At 41.5% G+C, this 20,687-nt stretch overlaps 2 protein-coding genes across 17 annotated transcripts in view; one reads left to right on the top strand and one right to left on the bottom strand.

The window, feature by feature from the left end:
• Positions 1 to 1,800: 1,800 nt before the first annotated feature.
• On the bottom strand, positions 1,801 to 18,672 carry elavl3 (ELAV like neuron-specific RNA binding protein 3). 13 transcript variants are annotated; one of them, XM_086184228.1, is made up of 8 exons: positions 18,224 to 18,672; positions 11,876 to 12,095; positions 11,676 to 11,779; positions 9,589 to 9,742; positions 9,230 to 9,458; positions 8,411 to 8,464; positions 7,777 to 7,815; positions 1,801 to 7,059 (listed from the first exon to the last, which is right to left on the bottom strand). In XM_086184228.1, the coding sequence occupies exons 1-8, from the start codon at positions 18,230 to 18,232 to the stop codon at positions 6,711 to 6,713; spliced, it is 1,158 nt and encodes a 385-aa protein (XP_086040354.1). In that variant the 5' UTR covers positions 18,233 to 18,672; the 3' UTR covers positions 1,801 to 6,710. The 13 variants fall into 13 exon arrangements, with proteins under 13 accessions (XP_086040354.1, XP_086040358.1, XP_086040357.1 ...); XM_086184232.1 differs by having other exon boundaries at positions 1,801 to 7,038; positions 18,224 to 18,661; XM_086184231.1 differs by having other exon boundaries at positions 11,876 to 12,092; positions 18,224 to 18,658.
• The window catches only part of dock6 (dedicator of cytokinesis 6), a 41,216-nt gene continuing 37,241 nt past the window's right edge, over positions 16,713 to 20,687 (top strand). For all 4 annotated transcript variants that reach the window (XM_086184207.1, XM_086184208.1, XM_086184210.1 and 1 more), the window contains exon 1: positions 16,713 to 16,784. In XM_086184207.1, the coding sequence (XP_086040333.1) occupies positions 16,729 to 16,784 (56 nt within the window). In that variant the 5' untranslated portion in view covers positions 16,713 to 16,728. The remainder of the gene's footprint in view (positions 16,785 to 20,687) is intronic.

The raw sequence follows: 20,687 nt of genomic DNA on the forward strand, positions 1-20,687 counted from the left end.
TCAAGAAAAGTCACTGAAACTTAATGTTGAAGTGTCTGAGCCATGTGTTAAGGATGTAGTTCGCAGAGATGCTGAAGTAGATGGCATTATTTCAAGAGGTGTGCGTGTTGCACATGGACCCCTGCTTTGTGGCGGTACCGTTTTATTTCTTCTAATTTAACGTCAACAGCCTAAATACAGTCTTAGCCATGAGGGTGTTTTCCTGAGATGTCTGTGGCGGTTGGGTTACCATTTCAAAGGGACCCCTATCAGCCTCACCTGGCCAGCGCTGCTGCCTTTTGTGTGATACCTCTATTTGTTACTTGAGGTGGCAGTGAGTCACCGTACCTATGACTCTGTCGAGCTTGTCATCTAGGGTGGCAGCTATAACTGGACCTGGAGCTCTCTAGAATCTCTCCCCTTCACCTCATGGTGGTGGGAAAATTCAGATGATGCATGAACAACACTGGTATGTCCCACACTGTAGGTGGGGAGTCATTTTTTTGCTGCGTCGGTCTTATTCTCGCCTCCACGAACGGAAGCTTGCGACTTATGTTGAGTGCTGGAGCATAAATTGACTGGTAAGTTGAATGTGCGACCCTAAGCTCAAGGAAGCGAGCGTCAGCTTGTCTCTCATCACGAAGGCGGACACCACAACTTCCTGTTGGTATGAGTGTGAAATACAAGTCACACAAGCTCACTGTTAAAAACCACCGTATGTTACTCAGTTGATTGATGAATGCACAGACTTAAAAGAGGAAATAAGCTGCACCTGATGAATATAACGAGCTGTGTTTTCGAAGTTGCTCTGCCAGCTGTGGAGATACGGTCTTTATTATGTTTTATTAAGTTAATACTGGAGGCAGTGCACTTTTAATTTTGGACGTGCCCCTATCTTTCCCCGAGTGTTCATTTGATCCTTAAAGGCCCTGAAGTGAGGTTCCCTCTCCATAACTAAGGTAGCAGTGACACACATCCCTTTACCTCACTCTCAAATCAAATATAAATCCACCTTTTGACAGCTGATATTTCAAATTAAAAGACTTGCATCCCTAATCATGACGATGCAGAAGGAAGCGCAACGCTTCATATCCCTGTCAACTCCTTTAAGTGTCACTTTGTCGTTGTGTATGTGAATAAAGTGACAGTGGTTTAATACATCTGGTCATAATATTCAGAGCAATATTTGGACAGTCAATAAAAAATTGGGTCACTCATATTTGTAACTTTTATTTTATTTTTTTTCTGGCATGTAAAGTACAAATAATTAAACAATTCCATGAAAAAGTCTTCAAGCGTCTTCAGCTGAAATCCCAGTAATAAATATCCTAGACTAAACTGAAAGGTTTCTTTTTTTTTCTTTGTTAAATTTTGTCATTGTTCATTTGGTCATGTTTGGAAGTATGAGATTTTGTATTCCCTTGCTGACGTTGGTATCAGCGGAACTATTTTGATCATTTTCACCTTTTGATTTGTTCTACCGTTCCAGGAAAATGTAAGAAAAACATCACTAAGTTACTGCGTCCCCTCTTCTAAATAAATAGACACAAAATACAGTTGGTTGAGAAACAGAAGGACCACTCACCCCTTTGCTACCCCCACAGACTCCCAAGAAAACATTCCTGCAGCTTTTCTGAACCGGGTTTCCAACAAATCTTAGCCGTAAAGAACATTGTTCCAATAGCACAAATTGATATGGAAATTGATACTCAGCACAGTAATGCAGACACACACACACGCGCGCGTGCACACACACACACACACACACACACACACACACACACACACACACACACACATACATATATATATATGTATGTATATATATATATATATATATATATATATATATATATATGTGTGTGAAATCAGCTTACACAGGAAAGCATCTTGAGAGCACATCACACCTAAGACTTTCTTCCTGTTCCCGGGTCGTTGCTGGACCCTCAGATGGGCCAGAGCCTCACTACCGGGGCTGTCCCACTTCTCAGGGGTTCACCGAGTGGTTGAAAAAACAAGACTGTGATTAGATTAAATAATTAAAAGATTTTCATTTAACAAGACAAACAGAACACAGGCAGTAAAGGCATAACATCTAGCACACAGCATGTATGTTTATACACTTCAATTAGTTAAATATAGCAGTGCATTCTTTGACTATGGAGAACGTTTCCAAATCGTACTTCTAAAGCTGTTTTTCTATTTGTCCCCCTTTTTAAGAAAAGAAATGGTGTAACCACAATTTTGGCAAACTTAAAATCTTTTAAACTTGCAAATATAATGAAATAAACCATAAATATACACAAAACATACTTTATACGAGGCAATAATAATAATAATCATAATAAATAGTTTTTAAGTTAACAATAAGTTAAAACTACAAGCTTAAAGTCGCCCAAATAATACAAGTTTGTTGGCGCTATTTTGAATTTTTTCTGTTTAAATTATTTTATGTTGCAACAAAAGCTACCACAGACTTTTACAAACACAATTGAACACAGTTTGATTGAAATAAAAAAATCTAACTAAGTCTAAAATCTGCATACACTGTAAAAACTGCAACTAATTAAATAATGGAAGTAAAATAACAAAGTGTACCCAATCAATGCAACCAAACATAATCTTGACCCATGTGTGTTCTCTATGGCAACATCAACAACACAAATACACTAATTTAACAAGTGAGTCCTGATATGTAAATGAAATCAATAAATTACAGGAAAAGAAATGATATTTGAAATTGACATGGGCTAAAAATGATGATATATTAGACAGTATTCCTTTCAAGGTTGTTGGGATTTGCTCCATTAGGTCAGCCAGATATGCAGTTTTGTTTGAGCTTGCATGGTCAGAGCACAAATTAGGGGCTGAGGAAGTGATTATGGACAATTTTATCGATCCGAGCGCTCATTGCATTTTTTGATTATTATTTTTTTCTTTAGTCTGTTCATTTTAATGTCCTCATCTGAGCTTTTGTTCCTTTCACTATTCCGCAAAACCTTTTCAGTGTAGTTTTCTTTTTTAAAAAATATATATCATTTGTTCTCAGTCAATATAAAAACAAAGCACATTGCACTTACTGTTCCATAGGAAAGTTTTTTTGTCTTTTTAAATGATTATTGTTGTTGCTCAAGCAGTGTAGTACTGTTTCCTGCCATGGTCCTTGACTCCCTACTATACATTAGGTGAAGGTATTTGTATAGAGTATATGAAAGGTCATTTTGGGCTGTGGGCTGACTGTACTACATCCGACACGGCTGGGGAAACAACTCCAGCTGCAGTTCCAGGCGGCCTGTTATCGCGGTTGATTCTAGCGGCTATCACTGGTCTCACCGAGTACTGGATCCTGCTGAGCTATCTCTTGCAAAACCCGAAATAGCGAGATTAGTCCTCTTCTCTCTCTCTCTCTCTCTCTCTCTCTCTCTCTCTCTCTCTTTTTTTAACCTGGTCAGCTCTGAAAACACCAGCAACAATCATTTGGAGTATTTCAGGGAATGAAACAGTAAGATTATAAGATGCCAGAATAAGTATTGGTGTCGGTGCAATGTTAGCGGTTTTTAAAGGATTGAGTTAGTCATGAGACAAAGCAGAATGAAAAATGTTTTTTTTTTGGGGGGGGGGGGAGATATATTAAAAAAAATGTGTACCTTTATGAAGAGGTGAGATGATTCCTCGGTTATTTCTGATATGCCTTTTTTTGATTATTCGGTGTTCTGCATGAAATGTGTGTAAATAGGATTGCTTGTTTCGTTTTAGCATTTGATTTGCTCCAGGGTTTACAAATGCAAACTGATATGCACAACTTAGGTATTCAAAAGTAATGACAACTGAAATTGCAGAGGGTTCTTTTTCAATAAATAACAGATTTGTACAGCAATTACAAAGGGGGAAATATAGTTAGTCTTAATTTATCCTTCTTGGTACTGACTTGCAAAGCAATTCTTTGGCAAAAATCAAATCTATCTAATCATAAAGAATCATGCTCAATGTTCATTATGAATCTGCGTTTTACCTTTTCATTTGCAAGCAGCTTGTTTCGGTTTTTCAGCTGAGCAACGAGCTGGTGTCACTGCAGCTTTTGTCTGGGATTCTCAAAGTTAAAGAACTTCACTTCACTGCACCATCATTGAAGCAACACTGTACACAACTTCAGGACAAGAGATGTGAGTGTGTATACGCACTCAAAAGTATAGATGTGTCTGTCAGGTTGTACCCCCAACTGTTTAGTTTACCTTTTTTTTTTTTTTTTTTTTTCCTTTTCTCGAAACATCACCTTCGTTTTTGTCAAGTTCAAAATGTTTGTGGTTGAATGGTTGAGTTCATATGAGATACAACGTTCCTTCGCCCCGTTCCCAAAATCCCCACCCATACACCGCATGCTTGTTCCCCCTTGCTCTGCAAAGATCAGAGGGTTTAAAATAAAGCCATGCGATGTCCCAATTTTTCCAAGCTTAAGAATCTGTAAAAATTCAGCACAAGGTCTTGTTCCTTTGTATGTATAAAAATAGATTTATCTCTAATGTAATCCTTTCAAAGAGATCGTCCTCTTTGGCTAACACAGCGTCATTTAGAAAAGCAAAAGCAAAAATGTCTTGAATATAGTTGACCTTATTTAATCTATTATCATGTGCAGATGTCTTGATATTGAAAGACATTAGCTCTCCCCTTGGTAGATCTTAAGTCTGGTTTCTAACAGACGTTTCAGCTCGACAGGTTGGCCTTAATGTTCCATCAGTGGTGCCATAAATAATTTTCACACCATTGGGTTGGGGATATTTTGAGAAATGCTTTTTTTTTGGGGGGGGGGGTAATGCCAAACAGATTTGAAGCAAATAAATAATTTCTGTCGTGAACAGAAGTATAATTATGACACTTTATTTTGCAGGCTTGATGTGGTTCAGTCATTTTTTTCATTTTTCTTTTTGGAGAGGGCAGGAGTTTAACGTTTCTGGGAAGCTTTTGAGACAATAGAGGGGGTTTTAAAATAAAACTGAGAAGCATTTGGCAAAGCTGGAGGAACTGGTATCCTCAGAGGATAGTGATGATTTTGACATCGCCAGATATCATCGCTCACACACGTGGCTCCTAAGTCAGGTTGGAATTTGGAACAACAGTTCTTGTAGTCTGCTCTCGAGCCTTTGAATGGAAAAAAACAAAACAAAACAAAACACGGGGAGCTTCTATCTGTGCGCTAGACCGAAGAATAATACCGGTGCTCTTGAGTTTTTGCTCATGTTTTTTCTCTGCAGGCCTGCCTAGACTATTGTTCAGACCATGGGGTGTGTGTACTGAATGGGAAACTACCAAATCACCTGATTTTAATTTTTTTTTCCATATCAATCTGAAGACTTTCTTGAGTTCAGAAACATTCAAAGCACATCAGCAAGAACAATAGCATATCAAATATTCGTCTGTTGTTGTTGTTGTTGTTGTTGTTGTTGTTGTTTTTCCTCACATTTTGTTGGCTTTAACCTTAAAAGGCAACTCACACCGGATCATGGCTGACAAAGCTGTGCAAAGTCAAAAAAAGGATCATGTAAATTCAGGTGCAATGATGAAAATGATGCAAAAAGAGAAAAAAACACCGGTATTTTCCTTTGACGTGGCCGCGTTATGGTTACGTTTTTTTGTTTTTTGTTTTTTTTTTTCCCCCTCGTAATCCTCCAGCCTACCAGAGTATCACTAATGAACACTGTCACCATGGGAGCAGCAGCCACTCGGCTCTGAGTCGACAGACGGCGGTCTTGAGGATAGACTGGAGTGTTTCAGTGGACTAAGTATGTGTATATCTTCTAGTATTGAACTGTGTTTCAGTGAAGTGCACTGTTGTGTTATTTGGTGTGAGACTGTGGGGGGGGGGGTGATTTGTATGGCCTTCAGACTACTCTTTTCTGGTACCAGTATTCATGAGTTCACCTAAATCATATTGGGTCTGAGCTAACAAGCTCACATAGGGTAGAGAGACTGCCTTGACACTAGGCACCACCTAATGCAGGTCAGGAAACAGTAGTCAAAGTTTCTAGAAAATGCTTACATATTCGGCTATTATAACCACCTTATATATTGAATATATAGTTATATTTTAATAGACGTATATAAGAGAACACTGTTTTTTAATTTCATTTTCTTTGATCTAAAAAAATCACTGATTCAAAATGCCCAAGTGTAAAAAAGTGACTACATCCTCTCCAGCAAGATAATGGGAGAGATGGTGGGGTAAGAGTTTGGGTAAATTGCACATATTCGTTCTTTTTTTTTTTTTCCTTTTTTTTTTGATCGTTTTGCTCATCAGTTGTCATTATTTGCCTGAATTCAATCAAAGCACTCCGTACACATTCTTTGTCACATTCGTTAGACTGTCTCCTAAATAGATAGCTCTTACCCCCACCCAACAAACCAGCTACGTACCCTTTCTAATTCAATCCAGGCAAATACAGGGAAGGACTAGCATGTTGTGTAAAGAGAAAAGAAAAACTCCACTAGTGTGTTTGTTTGAAACTCTGACTTGTGGATGCTTGCGTATGGATATGTTTGGTCATGTGTGTGTCTCTGCATGTGTGTGTGCATGTGTCTTTGTGTATGTGTGTGTGTGTGTGTGTGATTATATATCATGATTCTGTGAGAGAATGTGTCAGAGAGAGACTCAGTCCAGGCCCATATAGAGTGATGGCACAGGGAGCTCAGGTTGCTCCCCCTGCAGGTCGAAGGAGCTGGCAACAGCAGACTCTCTCTCAGGCTTTGTGCTGCTTGCTGGTCTTGAAGGAAACCTGCAGCACGCGGTCACCCAGGCGGTAGCCATTTAGGCTAGCGATAGCCATGGCGGCTTCATCGTAGTTGGTCATGGTGACAAAGCCAAAGCCCTTACATTTGTTGGTGGTGAAGTCACGGATGACCTTGACATTGGTGACGGCGCCGAAAGGCCCAAAGAGCTGCCACAGGACACTTTCATCCGCCTCGGGGGACAGGTTGTACACAAAGATGCACCAGCCGGCTCCGGTTGGACCAGTAAGGTTGACCCCGGCGAGGCTGGTCATGCTGTCAATGGTGATTGGTGAGAATCTGGGGAAGAGAGTGGGAGAACTACCATGGGTGTCATTCTGAAGTTCCACACAACATTCAGTGCTCTACACTGTCTCTTATGGGCATGTGAGAAATGGTAAAGCTTGTATGGAGTCAGGGGACCCCATCTCCGTCCCCTCGGCTGAACAGTAAACATGAGTGGGCACCACAGTGGCTCCAAACTACCTGCTTTTCATACAAAATGACAGTGTGTGTGTGTGTGTCCTGAGACACAAACACCCACGCAATCTGCATATTTTCTCTGCTGACCAAAGCCTCTGGAAGAATTAAACACATGAATCACAATGTTCAACTGAAACCACAGTATTGAACAAAACACAGAAACCTAGAGAGGGATGAAAAGCAAATTGGAATCAAATCATACAAAAACTGGAGCAAACAGAGGACACGCAAACGGAATCTGGTATGTCCATGCTGGTGAAAAAAAGGGGACATTAAAGCAACTGAAACTGACAATGTTAGTTCATAAATAAATACATATAAATTATTTCTATTAAGAGAAAACAAAAGAACAAAAAGGTTAAACAAAGCCATGCCAGAATACCCTGCTGTTAGAAGGCTGCATCATTGCTTATTTCAGTTGCAGATCATATTTTTTTGTCTGGATAATGGCCATTATAACTAATTTCGAGATGTCAGCAGGTGGTATTCCGGGCACTTTGTTTTGAGGTTTTATTTTGGCATGGATGCTTTTGAAAGTACACCTTTGGCATTTACCTCTTGACTCCGTAGCTGGCGTTTAGTAAATTGTCGAGTCTGCAACGCAAGAGGGAGAATGAAGGGGATGCAGAAGTTAGTTATGAGGTCTACAAGGAAGGGGGGCTTTCAGTTCACATGTAGATCCTTCACCAGCTGGCCTCCAGAGGGCATCCTTCATTGAAACGCAGTTCCAAACCATCCAACCACAAACTGATGGAATAGCAAATAGTCCTGTAAATATGTGTCTCATCTTTATTCCTTGCAACTCTAGTTGTTCATAAATCGATTCCAAGTTTAAAGTTAAGGTAAACAAACACTGTATTTTAGCTCACTTGTTGCAAAGACAAACAGTGTAAGAGAGCAAACCTTACAGGGTATTTCTTTCTGGTGTAGGCAGTTCATCACCCTTAAATAACTGCCTATTATCTACAGTTGTTTCAGTTCTGTGACTATATTTCAAACTGAATAAAAAGCAGGTTTTTTTTTTGTGTCAATGCTTAATTTAAAATCATTTCTGTGGCTTAAAGTCTGGCCATTTCGATCCCTTGCCTATATAGGATATAGGTATAGAGATCGGTATATAATTCTTCCTAGATCAAGAATTATGAAGGGTTATTTTTCTTATTGTATTCGGAAAAATCTGGTCTCTTACATTGGTTTTGAGCTGTTATTTGGATCAGGTCCCTTTCCAAGTGAAGGGATCACGCTGCAGTTTAAAAGAAAGTCAGAGAGAAAGAGTGAGAGGGAGGGATCACACTGCTATGTTGCCAATTCCTTCTAAGAACTTATGTGGCTGAAATAATCATCATACTTAAAAGTTGTGTACTGATTATGAGGAAAATCGAAAGAACTGGGTGTTAGATGTTCGTTTGTTTTGTTTCAATAATCGTAAAACAAGGCCACAGATGCTGCCGGGGTGTGTCATTTGCTTTGGTGGATAATATTTGAACATAGATGCGGATATTCCAAACGGTTCCCTGGTGTGTTCCAGGCTTGACGTGTCGAGGCTTGACTTTGACTGCTGACTCAGTAGATATTCCATGACACAGTGAAACTCTGAAAGGTTGACACACCTAACAACTGCCATCGTGAAATGGAGTTTACTTAAAAGAGTATTCCACCGACCCAAATCAATGCCACCAAGCCAGAGACACAGCGCCTACATTTTCCACAACTCAACTGGATTGTGCAGATTTGGGGGGTATTAGCAGAGAGGAAAAGCTGGCTGCTGACATTTCAGCACCCTCGGGAGTCTCAAAGGGTTTTATACAGCTTTAGTCACGTATGCAGTAGTTGTCCCTGAGACCTGTAAACAAACTTCAATGTGTAAATTCAGTTGAGCTCCTCTTTAAGCAGACTAGTTTTGCTCAAGAAAGACATGACAACACAGCACTAATACATCATGTGCTGACTATCTGTTTGGTTAGAGATGGACCTAGAGGTGATGTGAGGTTCAGTAAAGGTTCAGTACCTGAAACGCTGTGTCTGATGGTGCAGGGGCCCCGTGTAGCGACGGGCCGCCGTCTGGTACAGCTGAGTCAGTAAGGCCTGGCCTGTCTTCTGACTGGGGTTGTTGGCAAACTTGACAGTGATGGGCTCGGCGGCACCCAAAGGCTTCTGTCCATTCAGACCTTTGATGGCTTCCTCTGCTTCGTTTCGCTTGTCAAACCGGATGAAACCCACTCCTCGTGATATGCCTGCTCCGAATAAGAAAACAGACCAATGTTACTACCTTGGCATCAAAGACACACACTGCCTCCCTAAGGTCTGACAAGGGGTTGGTGAGTAATAATGCTCAAGTGGCAGCATGGGGAGGAAATAAGGCTATACCTGTAACTTGGTCCACTAGGATGCGAGATGTGATGATGCGACCATACTGGGAGAAAAGCTGTTCCATGTCCTTCTGGCTCATGGTTTTGGGGAGTCCACTCACGTAAAGGTTGGCATCACGAATAGAAGCCGAGCTCGGCCGGGCGTATGATACCTAAAATGATACACCACCGGACCACGAGTGTGTTAGAAAAGCCTGAAGTAGCTGAATACTGCATATTCCTCCTCTTTACTATCACTGGTCATTCAGACGTTGTGATGACCGCAACCAGATGAAATCAGTCTGACAGAAATCATCGGTAACAAACCCCAGCTTTGTTGCACACTGAAAAACAGTAGCCTTTAATTGATGTATTTTCTTGAATTCACCAGTGACTCAATTAGTCCACGGCCATTTTTGGTAGGTCTGTGTTTGCATCCCTTATGGTTTACTCTTGGTCTACTTTCATAACATTTCATAGCTAACGCTGTGGACAACTCTCTCCATATTCCTTTTAAAAGTCCTGCAAATCTTCTTGTTTATGACGAGAACACACATGAGAGATTCATTGCTGTGAGTGTTGTTTGTGATGGGGAGACAGAGTGAGTGTTGTCTGAGATAGGCTGAGCTGCCCTCCCCTGTCCTGCCTCCTTCCTTTGTCTCTATCCTCTTGGGTGTGTGTGTGTGTGTGTGTGTGTGTGGGGGGGGGGGGGGGGGACCAGCCCTGCTAGCAAACTGCAAACAATGTAAATGCATCACAAGACTTGCAGGATCCTTGACAACTTATAAACACAGATTTCATACACAAATACACACACATAACTACATATATATATATATATATATATATATATATATATATATATGTAGAGAGAGAGATAGATACCTATATACTGTATAGATATATATGTGTGTGTTTGTGTGTATTTATTTATGGATGTGTTTAGTGCAACATGAAAATCAATTCAGAACTACTGTATATTATCTTTTTGAATGAATACAGGTGTTGGGATTTCATCCATCAGCTCTAAGCACCAGTGTTCTTTGTGTACACAGACAGACTGTATGAGCAGGAGGGTTGTGTGCTGCAGTGATTAGGGTGTTCTGGACGAGTCAGGGGGGAGTTGCTACGTTCGGGGCACAGAGGCTGCCCTATAATTAACCCTCTCCCTGTCGCTCCCACAGTACAGATGGTGCCTGAAGCCCATATGGCCTCTAATCCTGTCAGTGGCATTCTGGTCTCCGAGCTACCCCCTACCACTTTTAGTGCTGCTCCCATCATCAAGGCATCACCTCTTTCTATTGATGTAAAAGCCGAGTGAGTATTTTCATTCTTTTTGTGTATTTTATTTTATTTTTTTTTCACTTGAGACATGAGAATTGATTCAAGATCCGTGAGTAACATATCTTCCCAATGATAAGTCAGCTGGTCCAGTATATAAAGTAATCAATATTTCATTTGATAGGGAATTTCAGGAAAGAAACGTATTTGTTCTCAAGCACAATGAACCACATCAAGCACTCGCCTGCTCATAGCTTGTTGTTTGATCCGTCATAAGTCGGAATTAACGTCCCCAGTAATGGACAGCTGTTGGACAATCACCTGCTCTGCTCTCCTGCAGATTCGATTTCTTACAGCTGCAGTTTGTTTCAATAATCTTTGATCTACTTGGATCAGATTGAGGGGGTGGAAGGGTGGAGGGGTGGATGGAGGTTGTGTTTGATTATATGCTCCCTCTTTCCCTCATCTGATTTTGGGACAAAGAAAGACCCTAATTAGCCTAGATTGGAGGCAGATGGGGTAACCTGGACTGACCCTCGTGCACCACAGTAAAGCTTCCTAATTACATTTCCATCACAATCATCTCTGCGTGCTGTCCGCCCCTTGCTTTCTGACCTCCGCTCTCTCCTTTTCCATTCACCCTTCCTTTGTTATATCCCCACCGCTCCCCTCCGCCTCCTCCTCCTCCTCCTCGCCGTTTTCCTCCCCACCCTCTGTCACGTCTGCCGGCACCTCTCTCAATCCCCCTCTTAACAACATATCCACTTCCTTTCCTTTTGTCTGCCGTCAAGAATAAAAAAAGCGAGATTATACTGGTCCTCTTACCTTGATTGTTTTAGTCTGCAGTTTGAGACCGTTGAGCGTATTGATGGCCTTGTCTGCATCATTTGGATCCACATAGTTTACAAATCCATATCCCAAACTCTGTCCTGGAGACAAAGAAAAAGGGGCAAAGTGCTGTCATTTCTTGAAAAAAAATAAGTGCAGGAATAATATTGTTTTGCTTCATGCTGACATGTTTGTACCTGTTATCTTGTCTCTGACTAGCTTGCAAGACTCAATCTCCCCGATGCTACCAAACAAACTTTTGAACTCTTCCTGGGTCATGTTCTGAGGCAGATAGTTGACGATCAGGTTGGTTTTGCTGTCGTCCGTGGAGCCGTTGGTGCTAATGACTGGACCATTTGGCAGACTGGTTCCGCTTGGACCGTTGGACACCTGGGTTTCCATGGTGCTGATTATCTGCTGAGGAAGATGATGGCGTTAGACAGTGTATGTGTGACACTGAACATCCTAACATCTGCACCAGGAGGAAAGGTCAGGACTACTAAAAAAATGGAGATGGATACAGAGGCTGGTTTATCGTGTCCCCTCCCCCCACTTCACCCAGTCTTTCTTCCTCTCGTTCCCTGCCTCTGGTCCTGCAGATGTCCCAGTCCCTTTTTCCTTACTCCTCCCCCTCCCCCCTCCTCTCTTCCAGGGTCAAACACCATTACATCATTACACAGCGATGGATTATACTGATGGTGGTGTGTGGCTGGCATGAAGGGGGAGAAGGGGGTTGACAAAAGCGAGAGTGACCACGTTAAATGGATCCGGTGCCACGATAAGTTAAAGATATCACTGTTCGCTATTAAAATAGGTTAGTATTTGTACTTCTGACTTTGTTAAGGACTCTTTGTGGTCAGCTGACTTTTATTTTCGTAACAGTGTGGGTTTGTGCACAGGGAAGTGTGTCTTGTGTGTTGCTCAGTTGGATCCACAAGGGATTCTCAAGTAACATCTGTGTGGTCAGGAAAGAAACTTCCTGCTCCACTTTCCCTCGCTTTTCCTCGCGCTCAACACCTACTTCTCTGTGTCTGGATCATTATTCCCCCATATAAAGCCCCATTTTAAAACAACAACAACAACAACAACAACAACAACAACAACAACAACAACAACAACAAACACTGCAGGCAGAGTCGTGTATACACTCCTATATAAGAATCAAATCTCATCATTTCACTTTGTTTATCCTGATGCAAAAAACATGCTACAGTTTCTATTTTTCCAACTATAATTCAACACAAACCTTTTTAATCATATTCTTTTTCATTTGGAGACTCACTCCATTCATATTTCATCCGATTTTTCGTGTTTTTTATAATAACTAATTTCATTCTAAGTTAATAACAAGGTTTAAGTGGTCTGAATGTATCCAGTGTGATACTGGAGCCACAATATTAATATTTACATCAGATTATGGATTCAGATCTCTGACTGGTTGGTGTTATGTATGTTAATAGGGCTAAATGAGTCTCCTCCAAAGCTCCTGGGTCCTAAAATGTAGTCCAAAGCAACAAAGGGATTTCAGAATTATATTCAGGGAATTTCCTGACTCCGTGGACAAAAAATATGTGTCACTGAAACATTAATATCACGAATATTTCCCTGGCAATTGTTACCTCTTACAGACGATAACCTCTAACTTTATTTTTTATCCTTACAGAAGAAATGTTTTTCCTTATTGGCAACCTCCTGTTGGAAGGTTCTCAGACAGTTATAGATGCTATTAGGGTGTGATTTCAGTGCCATAATGTGGGCTTTCATAGTTCTTTGTCTCTTGTACATCCACCTACATTTTGTTTTTCTGTCTGTATGTTAATTATATAACTCAAAGATGTCGCTCATTGTATGATAGTTTAACATCTTCATGCCACATCCTGTATTCTTCACCGTCTATGAAGAGTTTTGTCTAACACACACACACACACACACACACACACACACACACACACACACACACACACACACACACACACACACACATCTCGGTAACCTGCTCTCTTGCTCTCAGTCTCACCTCGACTCAGGTTGCCCGGGTAACAGTCCCTCAAAGACTTCGTTGTGTCAAATGGCTGAATCGTTTTCTTACTTAAAGCTTGACGTGTGTGTGTGTGTGTGTGTGTGCGCGCACGCGCGTGTGTATGTGTGTGTATGTGTGTGTTTGTGTCTCTGTGTGTGTGAGCACATACATAGAGGTCAGACATTTTTTCCCCCACTCTTAATATCAAATCAAATGGGAGAAGACAAACATTGCAGAGAGAAAGGAGCACAGAGTTCAGACAACCTAAAAATAACATACTTCAAACACGCCTTTACTCACAGAGGCAGCGCAACATCAGTCTGTCACTGACGCACCAATAAAATGCACACTGAATAACATCCGTGTCCCTTTATAAATTATGTTAACACATGTTGACAAAATGGTGGCATCAAGTTGTTATGTTTACTACAGCCCATTGTTACATGATGTGATGCATCCTACTGACAGAGAATACGAGCTTCTGAATATGTCCTAAATATGACAAAAGCATTTTGTGTGTGTGTGTATTTGTATGTGTATGAGGAGAAAAAAGTCACATATCAGGGTAAATTTGACTCGCTAACCGAAATAACCCCCAGCATGGCAGAGCACACATCCCCAGTGAACAGTGTGAAATTATATAATTCGCAGAGCCACTGAGTATGGGCTGGGCACTGAGATTGGCTGACACAAGCAGCGACCAAGATTAAGATTTTAATATTGAAAATTTAACGGATCAGCCTTCTTTGAAGTTATTTGAAACAAATAGAAAAGATAGAGAATTGTTGAATCTTTAAGGAGGCATAAGGACTTTGCAGTATAACCTAATTACTACTGTGACATAAAGATGCAATACATCAACGTGACACAGTAAAAGGCTGCAATAGCCTGGTGCATGATAATCACAACATCTTTCTACAGCCTTAGGCCACTTTTGATAGCACGAAACAATAAAAACAGCCCATGAAGGGTGTGAATATGGCTCAGGTACTTTGTCATCTCCGTCCCTGTTATCGAAAAAAGAGACAAAATTTAAAAATTATCTCTTCAGAGTCGTATTTTAGGCTCACTAATAGATTACGGTTGTTAGGGTGGCACTATGTGTCCCACACTGCTTCTTTTCTATTTTGAGGGGCTGTGAGATCTCCTTTAATATTTAATGTACTGCATCAGCATCGCCTACACATGGTCCCAGACTTGCACGCAAACAAGAGCCCTGCCTCCTCAAACACATGAACCCAGACTTGCACGCAAACAAGAGCCCTGCCTCCACTGCCAAGCTCACGTACCACCTACACTATAACTATTAAATTACAAAACACGGGAGCGTTACATGACTAAATGTAAATGTGGTCATGTTCTCTTGTGGTTCTGAGTACATATAAACAGCTTTGCCAATTTATTTCTGCTCCAAATACACTGCAACACTGGAGGCTAGGATTTACATGGGAGTTATAGAATAACGTGAGATTACTAAGAATCATCAGACTTAGATATGAGAAAATAGCATGATTATCATTCCGTACTGGGGTAATTTTACTATTTGTATCAATTAAATGTCAACTTTCTGGTTATTGGTGACCAACAATTACAGACCGCAATGATGCAACAAGATTTCCTTAATACTAATATATATCTTTATATATAACCTTGCCTCTTACACATATATTTTCTGGAAGGCATGAATCAAAACTGAATGCGAGGTTGAAGTGTAAATGAGCCCTCTAAATAACAGAGATTACAGGATTATCCCAAACAAAGGGCATTAGCCACACTCTCTGCAGCTTAAGAGATCATGGTGGCAGCTGTAAAACAACAGGACGACAGGAGTCAAAGCTCGTGTTAGCCATGCACTAAGGCTCCCCTCCCTCACTCCCTCCTTGTTCCTTTCCTCAGACTAAAAATAAAAGATTTCCAAAAGATTTCAGCTCTGTGCGTATGTGCTGCTTTGATAAGATGGGAGTAGACAACGTCAAAGGACTCGGAGAGACAAATCTGTCTTGCAAGTCCTCGGAGCAGCATGCGGAGCGCTATCCAGCGTGCTGAAAAGGGAGTGGCCTTCGAACGGTCTCATTTCAGGCCACATAGGTCCTTGAATCCAACACACACCACCGGTCCTTCCAGTTATATTTAGCCGAATTATAATTTTGACTCGAGTTATTAAAAGGTTGCCTTTTTGATATGTTTTACATCTCCGATTTCTCTCTTACTTTGCCCTTAAAAAAAGAAAAAAAAAGAAAAAGAAAAAGACTTGTCAGCTCTGCAGGCATTCATGAACCGGAGCGCCTTTTTGCTGAATAAACGTATTGAAACGACCAAACAAAAGAGCCACCCGTTCCTCCTCTTCTCTCTCGCAGAGGCTATGGCAGCACTATGAATATTAATGTAAACAGTGGCGCTTTGTGTCGTGGCCAGAGGCTGCAGGACTCTCCGGGAACAATGACTGTTACAGTTGCCAGCTCCAAGTCAAAAACGCCATGATTGCTAAAATAAGTAAATAAATAAAAATTAAAAACGCAAATCCTTGTTGATTTTGATCGTTTTGCCTCCTATAAGAAGTTATCCATTTTTAATAGGTAAATGTGTTTAAATCTGATGGCCAAGTAGAGCCTTTGGGGGGGGGGGGGTGATATCCGTTTAAACATCACCAGAAAATATTCAATCACTACTGATTTACCCCGTGCAAATTTTTTTTTTAACTTTCAATAAATATTGATAATAGAAATAAGAGCAACTCAGGAGGTTCATTTAACAGAGATGGAAAACCAGAGGTTTTAGTTGTGGTTATAATTGCACGAAGTCGGGAGCAACAGAGATAAATAACTGCTTACATAACATAATCGCATTTATTAATGGTCAAATTTAAAGTCTGATAAACGTGAAGGCCCCTAGAACACCAGTTCAGACTGGTTTAGTGTGATGGCCTCGGTTGTCCTTGTCCTTGAATTGTGTAAGTGTCTTGGAAAGGTTGTCTGACTCAACGCTTTTATTTGCTTGGCACTGCGGTACAGGCATGGAGCACTGCGGACCATGTGGAGGGGAGCTACAGCCTCGGTGACACTGCTGAGGCCTGCAAGGGACAATAGGTAATATACAACAAAGAGGAAATCAAACTGAAAATGTGTCTGGTGGACGGACTCGCGTTAAACAGCTGCGTCCACCCTCCATTAGACTATAATTTATGGCTATATCATATGAAATTAAAGAAAATGTTAAGCCCCAACACCACCTTTCACATCATATTTATGTTTAATCGTTTTCATTTGTCTTTCTGCTATCATTTGTTCATAATTTGTGGATGTAATTTGAATCAATAATTGCAAAGGAAGTAGACTAATTCTGGGGAGTTTTTTGTCTCGCTTCAGTGTGCACGTTTTAATAAGCTGTGCGTAATTTGTACCAAAGTTGGACCAGGTGTCCATAGGTGTTATTTATTTGGTGTTTTCTGTCTAATTTCAACTGTAATGTCCAAATGTAATTGGCCTTATTATGCAAACTGTCTGCTGTCAAACGAGCATGTCAAGTGGCACAGCGGAGTAGGCCGTCAGAGGCTCAAGGCCCTCTTTGGTGTGCTCAAGTCCGGCAGAGACACGCCCAATCCAGCCGTCGGCACAGAGCAAAGCTAATTTCCCCCCGCACATCTCCGGTAAGCGGAACCCAAGCATGGCCATCTTGTACGTATGTGATGTGATAGGAAATACTCTTAAAATGGAGATGTCCGTGCGCGTCCTTCTACCGTCGCGGCCTCTGAGATTTCCAGCCCATTTACTCGGTTGCATCGCAACGAGAACCCTGAGGAATTTGGACTTTGTCTGATTCAATGCAAACCAATGGATGCGTAATGTCGGCCCCCCTCCCTCCCCACCACTTCTCCCCCTCCTCCTCCCCCTCCCGGAGTGACTCGACCCTTTTTTTTCTCCCCCGTTGCCTTGCTGGATGGACCCTCAGCCTCCGAGGCATCATGTTTTGTCTCAGAAAAGCGTCTCCAGCATCCTTGCGCTGCATCAGGCAAAGAAAGCCGATCCTCCCCCCACTGAAGCCTGCGTCTCCTCTCTTTCTCCCACTGTATCATGGTGCGGAATTCCTATCCTGACTACTGCATCGTTAAGGAATCCGCCAGCGACATACACAAACGTCGAGGCTGTGCTATCCAAAATGGAAGGATCAAGACTTTTTACCCATTGCTAGGGACTTCTGCGGGCTGGAGCAGCCGGGCATGGCGCATCACTCAGCGTGAGGCTGCTAATTGCCACCATCGATCGTTAATCTTGTTATAATAACATGACACATTGGTGGAAAAACACGAGCCTGTAATCCCTGAGCTCCGCGATGTTTTGGCATGTGGTGCTTAGCTATGGATCTCTATTTCAAATATGTCCTCCAAACATGTAAGAAAGATGTGGAATGAATCTGGCTACATCACATGTGTACACAGATTGCAGTGCACCACACAAATCCGGCACAAAGGAGGCATGCAGGTGCAACAACCCATTTACACAAATATTAGAAATAGAGTCATACGTACAGTAACCATTCTTGACGTACAATGAAAGAAATCTAGGTCCTTCTTTGCACTGGTCTTGAAGCTGAAGGCTGAGTTTCTTAATGCTCTTCGGCCTTTATGTTATATGGCCCTTGGAGTCCAAATTAAAAGAAAAAAAAGAAAAAAAGGAAAAAATACAGTCTTCGCCAGGGAATCTCAGCCCTATGAGATTGTTAAGTGTCCTCTATAGGATGAAAATGAGGAGAAAGGGGTTTTCTACTGGATGATGATGAGGGAGAGCGTTCTCTCCGCGTGGCGTGGGCGATGGTTCAGAAAAAAAGAGAAGCAGTGATCCTCAGCAGGGTGTGTCCAGGGGAGGGTGTTCTGGTTCTGCTGTTTTTGTATGTATAATTCCCTGCTCCTCACGCAGTCTCCTTCTGTGCCTCTGCTGCAATGTTCTTCTTTTATGTGTCCTCCTGGCTGGCAGAGCGCGCTGCTGATTGGCTAATTGTGCAGGGAGGGTACTACATGGCAGCCATTGCAATGCGCTCCTCTCCCATTATCCCCTTCAGGAGAGATCACCCAGAGGCCCCCACCACCACCACCACCATCACCACCACTCCACCCCCTTTCCATCCCTGCCCTTCCATCTCTCCACTCCCTCCTTCTCACTGCCCTTCCTTTCTTCCTGCCCCCCTCCACACTCGCACTCACACACAGGCAGAGCGGAGTGAATAGGACTCCACCTGCACTTTCAGAACAGATGGGTGCAGCAGAAGACAGCAGACTTGTCTCTCATTCCCCCTCACTTTTCACTCACTTCTCCCTCAGCACAGCCACTTCTTTTTTTCTCCCTCTCATTTTCTATTTAGGCCCAGTCGAAACCAGAGCAAACAACCTCGCTCCTTATATGTCTTTGTCTTTGCAAATAAAAGCGATTTTGTAAATATACACCCACATTCTTCGCTAAGGGGAAAATAGACCCCAAAAATGTCATACTTGTGTGTGAATACTGGCTAAAAACAAAGAATTCCTTCCATAGTAAGACTTGATGATTTCTGAACCTCTTGTGCAAGGCAGATGGCCGGCTGTAGGGTCAGGTGCAGACATGAGAATAACAAATTGGACAGCTCCTGAATGTATTCATGTCTATTTAATATAAAGTTGAGGGGTTGTGGCTCTGCGCAGCAGTTGAATCTTTGCCAGTGGGATCAGAAATGTCACCAGCAGTGATTTTTGTCTTTGCTTTATGAAATCCCAGTCTGCTCTTTCTGAGGTGTTACGGTCCCAGTCAGCCCACCTTCTTCTGCTTCCTCCTTAGCTGTGTGGTGAGTGCTCACTGAGACATGCTGTTTGGGCTCATCTATAATGCATCCCCTGCCCCGGGACATCATGTGTGACAAATGACCTATTTCTGTGCAGACCCCCATAGGGCCTTGACCTGGGGGGGTGGGTGTGTGCATGCGTGTAAATCAGTGTATGTTTGTTTTTTTGTGTGTGTAGGTTTGACTCTTCATGTTTGGGAGTGAGATGCTGAAGGGAGGTGTGTTTTGTGTTGTAGTGATTGGGGCTGGGTGTTGGCAAGGACCTCAGTATACAATATGAGTAGCAATACAACATTATCATGATATGCTACTATAAATATTGCAACACTTAACACAATTGTCTGAAATTTCAAAACAGAACTGAAATTGCAACTTGCTGTGTATCACCTGGCTTGTTTAATAGAATGTACAGCACATAATACGAAATATTTTAAAACTATTTAATATAAAATGTATCCTAATGATGGCAAAGTTGCACAGTTGTACACTACTGTAGGTGTGTTTCTATCCAGATCTTTTTATGCCCATCTTCAATCCGGGCATTAAAAAAATTAAAAAAAAATCCCAAGTGGAAACGGAGGAAATAAATTTGTAGCTATTGACAAAATGTTTTTACCCATGGGGAGGTTGAATAGTGGAGGAATGAATGAAAAAGTAAATGCAAATAATAGAAGCCATTTCAGCAAATGAATGATGATGTGCTTCAGTCGCATGTCTTGAATTTGCTCAACTATCTGTTCCTCTGGAAAGAGGAATATTGAAATATCACATCAGTCACATTGTATACTTAATTACATCATCTTGCAGCGCCCTCTTCCTCTCCTAGACAGGAGAATTAGTGCTCCTCCTACTGCTTAAATCAATTAACCCACTCCTAATATTTGCATGGTATTATTGAGGATTGAAATGTGGGTACAAATTTGTACATTCCTAGGCTGAATTTTTTGAAAATTTAGTTAAAATATGCATTACATTTAGATGGAACATTGAATACTGGAACCGACCACGCTAAGTGTTGCTGCCAATCAAGTTTTCTTGTGTATTTCAAGAAATGTAGCTCTCGTAGTACAAAGGTCACAAGATGATTTTTATCAAGATATATATTGACCATATTGATACAATGTGCTGGAATATCAATACAATATTGTGAAAAGAAATATTGTGATTTATTGGTTTATTGA

This window comes from Aulostomus chinensis, chromosome 18 (genome assembly GCF_037954235.1).
Source record: "Aulostomus chinensis isolate RoL2024-O1b breed Wild chromosome 18, RoL_Achi_v1.0, whole genome shotgun sequence".
NCBI classification, from domain to species: Eukaryota; Metazoa; Chordata; class Actinopteri; order Syngnathiformes; family Aulostomidae; genus Aulostomus; species Aulostomus chinensis.

Bases quoted from the DNA above. Each gene is read 5' to 3' on its own strand.
- elavl3 (XM_086184228.1), bottom strand. The intron at 9,743-11,675 runs GTAAGAGGACCA...GTATCATTTTAG, and splicing joins TGCAGACTAAAACAATCAAG to GTATCATACGCCCGGCCGAG. The intron at 7,060-7,776 runs GTAAATGCCAAA...CACCCATGGTAG, and splicing joins GCCAGCTACGGAGTCAAGAG to TTCTCCCACTCTCTTCCCCA.